General features: G+C 36.0%; 1 protein-coding gene across 1 annotated transcript in view; it reads left to right on the top strand.

The window, feature by feature from the left end:
* Window positions 1-6,299, top strand: part of LOC122078045 (pantothenate kinase 2-like) — a 21,988-nt gene that overhangs the window by 7,866 nt on the left and 7,823 nt on the right. Inside the window, exons 9-12 of the mRNA XM_042643921.1 lie at window positions 2,818-2,949; window positions 3,389-3,501; window positions 3,656-3,848; window positions 5,536-5,760. Of these exons, the coding sequence (XP_042499855.1) occupies window positions 2,818-2,949; window positions 3,389-3,501; window positions 3,656-3,848; window positions 5,536-5,760 (663 nt within the window). The remainder of the gene's footprint in view (window positions 1-2,817; window positions 2,950-3,388; window positions 3,502-3,655; window positions 3,849-5,535; window positions 5,761-6,299) is intronic.

Raw genomic sequence — 6,299 nt, 5'->3', positions numbered from 1 at the left:
TACTGGATGTGATTAAATGATCGATTGTATCTACTGGTGGAAATAAAGTAAAGAGTTTAGCTTGGCAGCCACTTCTCTAAGATGCACTCTGGAATATCTAAAGATTCTTTGTGTTACAATTCCCTTTAGCATATTGAAATTTTTTGTTGGAGCTATTAGTTGGTCCATTCATCTTGTGATCACTATATCTACATAAAGGGGCATATATTTGATATTCAATGTAATCTTGAATTGTGCTTTTTTTCTCTAGTGCATGGTTTCCACTGTTCTCTTGGATTATTTACTCAATTAAGAATCTCAACAGGCATTTTACTTGTGTTCTGAGTAGGCAATTCGGCATGAAGCCTTCACACACATGGAGGGTCAGAAAGAATTTGTGCAAATTGACCACAATGATTTGTTCCCGTATCTCCTTGTTAATATTGGATCTGGTGTTAGCATGATCAAGGTTGTGTTCATGGCTTTCCTTGACTTATTTTACTGTTGTGGTTTAAAAAAAATATGGAAAACTCACAGTTTTAAGATGGTTGTTTAGGTGGATGGAGAGGGGAAGTTTCAGAGAGTTAGTGGGACAAATGTTGGTGGTGGTACTTACTGGGGCTTGGGAAGACTTTTGACAAAGTGCAAGAGGTCCTTGTTAACTTCCGACTCATTTTGCATTGTCCAAGATATTCTAGCTTCAATTTAGTTTCTTGTGTTGACTCTCACATCTGTTTTTCTACTTCCAGTTTTGATGAGTTGCTGGAGTTGAGTCAGCGAGGAGATAATAGAAAAATAGACATGCTTGTTGGAGACATCTATGGCGGTATGGATTATTCCAAGGTATAAATCCTGCAAGGTATATATATTCAAATATAATATGTTAAACTTTGTGTAAAAAAGCCAACTCTAGGATGTCTTTCTTGGGATGAAACAGTATGGAAGAAATGTCCTGCATGAGAATAGACTAAAGTTAACATTTTATAAAAAAAATCACAGTTTTTGAATTGAAATACTGAATCACAAGTGTGGTTAGCCGTGAAAAACAGTTGAGATATCTCTTTTTCCCACCTAAGGTGGAAGCTATAGATTCTGCTAAACAGATGTCTGCTGATAGGCTACTAATTTTTCCATGGTAATAGGAAATGAAGTTATTGGATGAGATTGATGCAGTTGCATGAGATATTAATTCCATATGGATGCCTACGTGTAAGACTGTAAATTTAGAAGGCTCCCAAGAAGCAGTTGGAGTCCAATAGGCTGAATTTAACCTTTGGGTAGTTATATATGTCTTCTTTGATGATCCTGTTGGATCCATGTAGCTGACCCCATTTACTTGGGATAAGGTTATGGTTATTGTTTGTTTTTGTTGTAATGGGCCTAATTTATCAGCCCATAAACTGAGTAGTTAAGTTTTTGAGTTGGATTAGAATACTTAATAGCTAGATAGAGTTCTATTTTGAGTTTATTTATTTTATTGAGTGTGTGAGTGTGATTAGGAGTCTTTTTATGAGTTAATTTATGAATTTGAGAAGGTCTTTATATATGTAATACACCCCCATAATTAGAGATGATTTGAGTAAAGAATGAGTTTTTTTTTTTTTTTTTTTTTTTTAAGAGTCTTGGTGCTGTTGAGCAGTGCATATGGGATTAGGATCCCAAACCTGACTTCTTCTCTTTGCTTGGGGGATATTCTTTTGTTTTTTCCCCTTTCCTATTGATTTGGACAGGAGCACTATATGGTTGTGATTAGTAAACAGATTGTATTTACTATTAAATGAAAGAAATTTAATGGAATTTTAGTTCACATGCATATTCAATTATTCTTTCCTGTTGATTTGAAGAAGAAAATGTTGGAGAATGGAGAACAAGTAAAAGAATTTTGAAAGAGAATGTGGCTCTTGGGTACTGTTTTAGTGTTGATGTTTATCCATTTGTATCTATATGTATGTTTTAGTATCAATGTTTATGCATGTGTATTTATATGTATGGTTACCAATTGCTTACAGTCAACACTGATATTATGGTACAATACACTTAGATTTTTTTATTTTTTTTTAGATATCGATCAGACTGTTATGCTAGGATATGTATAGATACTTTAGACTTCATATATCTACAGAGTTGGTCAGAACTGAAGCAAAATGACACTGATATTGTGGTACAATGCACTTGTAATTTTTGGATGTGTATGTGACCATAAGCTGAGTGCAGATATATTTCAGAGTGTATCTTAGGAGTCATATTTACACCTAGGCATCGTACATATACACAGATCAGTATTGAAGTAAGATGTCTATCGTCATATCTTCTGGCCCTATCATTTCCCAACTGAATGGGTAATGTGGTGTCTGTCATAAGGTGGAGTCCAGGTGGCCTTACCCTTTTCTGCACGACCAAAGAGTTGAGTAGATGAGATTTTTTTTTTTTTTGGTTGGGGGGGGGGGGGGGCGGGGTGCTGTTGGATGGCCTATTTCTTGCATGTAGTAATTGGTGTATTTTGGATTAACTGAATAGTGAACGCTTTATTAGCAAGTCTGAGAAATTTAAAATTCCTTTTTTTTACTTCACCATTCTATTTTCTGTTCATTTTATTTTTGGCCCCATTGCTTACCTTGAATTTAAGTGGTCTTTCTTCTTTTATTTTTATTTTATTTATTAAGAGTATCGTATCCCAATTGGAAGATATTTTCTCTTGGTCTTAATTGGTTGTCCTTCTTGCTTCATAGGTGGTTAAGTGTGCTAGATTTGTGGTTTTGGATATTGTGCTAGGATGCAAGTTTTCCTGTTTTTCATGCTAGTCTTACTAGTTACTCCAAATTCATTGAATGTTCTCAGATTGGTCTATCCGCATCAACCATTGCTTCTAGCTTTGGGAAGGCAATTTACGAAACCAAGGAACTTGAGGACTACAGACCTGAAGATATCTCCTTGTCTCTCCTCCGAATGATTTCATATAATATTGGGCAGGTGAGATTCATAGTCGGTTTCCTAACATAACCTGGATTAATCTTTAAGGGCTATCATAAAAGTTTAGATTTGGAATTGTGTATGGGTCGGTATTGGCCTTGAACTGATTTATTAACTTTTCATTTAGACTGAACCGAATTGAATACGGATGTACTTCTGTGAAATCTGACATGATATAAATGAGACTGGCGACTCTGATCCAAGATTTGATATTTTCTGTCAAGTATGCAAATATTCTGTGTGTTTGCATGCATGCAGCGTGTTGTGTGTGTGTGTGTGTGTGTGTGTGTGAGAGAGAGAGAGAGAGAGAGAGAGAGAGAGTATGGGGGTGCATGTGTGTGCACAAGGATGTGAGCTAGGTTAGCTGAAATTGTAAAAAAGAGGAATCTGGGCTAGCTTCTGTATTGCAATGTTTCTGATTTGGCTTCTTCCATATTAGGTTGCATACTTGAATGCACTTCGGTTTGGGATCAAGCGTATCTTTTTTGGAGGATTTTTTATACGAGGTCATGCTTACACCATGGACACTATTTCCTTTGCAGTACATTTCTGGTGAGTGTCAAGAACTAGAACTACTCCCTTGAGCTTTTAAGAGTTTTGAGTCACACGAACTTTTTTTTTTCGTGCTATGAATGTGTTCCCCTGATGTATAGTCCTTATGTCTTTGTCAGACTCATCAGTCCGATATTTCAAATTCTCTTTTTAGGTCAAAAGGTCAGGCAAAGGCAATGTTTTTGCGGCATGAGGGATTTCTAGGAGCTTTAGGTGCATTCATGAGCTACGAAAAGCATGGTCTTGATGATTTGATGGCCCATCAGTTGGTAGAACGATTCCCATTGGGTGCATCCTACGTAGGAGGAAAAATTCATGGTCCACCACTTGGGGATTTGAACGAGAAGGCAAGTATACAATGTAATGTTTATGTGGCTCAGACATCAACAATATAGTTGGTATGAGATATCGATGTGAGGCATCAAACATGAACATGAAGATGCCCTGATGTGACTAGTGACTACACCTTCGGCCCAATATGTTACTGTTGCCAAAAGAGGTGTATTGTACCAAAATTATAGTGTCACCAACCTGGCAAGAAAAATGATATCATGTCAAATAGGTCTAGGTGATATTTTCAGTTAGAAAATAGTCTTAACAACTCTTCTAGGTTTTCTGTAGTTTTTATTTTTTACATCTTTGTAATTTTTAAGCCTCTTGTCATTTTGTTTATATTTGCTTCACTTAAATTTAAATGATTATAATCACATCTTCTTCTTCCTCCCTGTAATGGTTCAAAAAAACTTGTTGCCCATGAATATAAGATTCCGTGGCTAATTTGATTTGCAAAAGTTGAAGTATAGATTAGTTGATGTGGCTTCAAAAATCAGCCCGATTCATCTTCTTTGCACACTTTTCTGCCACCAGAATACAGAATATTGTGTTTATGGCACCTTCAAACAGCTTAAGAAAATCAATATGTAGGAAACAGGTCAATGTTCAAATGTTTACATGCTCAAGTCAGCTGCACAAATGCCTTAACCCAACTACTTGGGGTCCAGGGTAAAACACTTCATTCAATTGATGAGCTTCCTAAGATGAGAGTAATACCTCCACTGAGCTTGTAATCATTCAATTTCCACCACATCCAATTTTAACCTCCCTCATCCCTTAAGTATGGTGCATAAATGCACATTGCAGTATTGCACACTTGTATGTGTTTAACTGGAGAGAAGTTATGATCCTATCGGGTAAAAATGCTTCATTGGAGATTCTTTGTCGTACTTATTACTAACCACAGTCCATAAACGAGATGCTAGGATTCCCACTACACAATGGGTTCCATGATGCTGGTTGTCCACTTGCATGTGATATCCTATATAAGTGTATTCATTTAAAAGCCAAGAAGCAGAACCATACCGAAAACGAGATGTGCACAATGTGGATTGAAATGTAAATTTAGAGTCTTATTCTTACATACCCATCTACACTGAAGCATAACAGTGCATAAATTTAGTATGGTTCAGATTGATGTTGAGAAAACCAGTCTTCGACACCATATATTTCTTCTATACCAATCAAAGCTGAGAATAAGTTAAGAAATAAGACATGAATATACTTACTGATTTGTTGCATCCCATTCAATAATTTGTGCAGCTACAATGGTCTCAAACTTGAGGTTTTACAACCTTCTCTAAACTTAGTATGCAAAAGTCGTGCAAATTAAATTTGAGAAAAATTACTCCAGGATTATTTTCTGGATCTATGTTCATCTCAATCCATAGCCTTTTCAGCTCTAAGAAACCACAAGAGTTTAGGGCTCACGAATGTGTGGGTTTCAGAATGCTGTAAACTCTTATATATTCAGAACAAAGGAAAACCTTCAAGGGGATGGGTCATCACTATGTCATCCTTTGTTTCTATGGAATGAGAAAAAAATATATATATTTCTTAATAGATTCCTGAAAAATCTTAAACCTGATGTTTTTTACCATGAGCATTTTCCTGATGTTGAGAACTTCTCTCTCTCTCTCTTTCTTTTAAATTAGCTCTTGGTACCCCTTATAGACATCAAGTTGTGGATGTCATTTGCAGATTTCATGGATGGAGAAGTTTGTGCAGAATGGCACTGAGATTATTGCCCCTGTGCCAATGGCTCCCCTTGGAACCACTGGCCTTGGTGGCTTTGAAGTACCTTTGTCCAAAGGAAATACTCTGCGTTCTGATGCAAGTGCTGCTTTAAATGTTGGTGTGCTTCATTTGGTACCTACGTTGGAGGTGTTTCCATTACTGGCAGACCCAAAGATGTATGTAGTATTTTAATTTAGTCTTCGGCCTATTTTATCGAAACAGTTTTTTACTAGAAAACAATTATTTATGTTGCTTATGAATAGTTTGATTGATGGTTATTGTGTGTTAATATAATATAGAGTAGCAAGAAGATATGTAGAACTTTCCTGGTGGTATCATGGCAAGCATGCAATAATATAGTCATGGGGATTTGACTTTTTAATAGTTGTTTTTCATGAAGACTGTGCCATAACCTTGTAGTGTGTACTGGTTAGGCATGTTTCCTGTTCTCTTTTAGCATCTTGTGGTACTGTAGGACCATGTACCTCTTATCAGTTTAACTACGCAAGGACAAGAAAGAGAACAAAGGGGTAATCCTAGAAGATGATCAATGTCTTTACTTCATCTGGGAGAAGTGAAAATAATAAAAATCTCCTTTGTTAATCCTTCACAATTCATTTTATTGTCCCTGCAACTGTAGATTATTTATAGGAGTGGTTTTCCTTTCCTTTCTTTTCCTTTCCTTTTCTTTTATTTTTTCTTTTATTTTGTTTTATTTTATTTTTTGT

The sequence above is a fragment of the Macadamia integrifolia genome, chromosome 5 (genome assembly GCF_013358625.1).
Source record: "Macadamia integrifolia cultivar HAES 741 chromosome 5, SCU_Mint_v3, whole genome shotgun sequence".
Classification (NCBI taxonomy): Eukaryota; Viridiplantae; Streptophyta; class Magnoliopsida; order Proteales; family Proteaceae; genus Macadamia; species Macadamia integrifolia.
The sequence above is the reverse complement of the archived record's forward strand: the minus strand, read 5'-3'. Positions and strand labels throughout refer to the sequence as shown.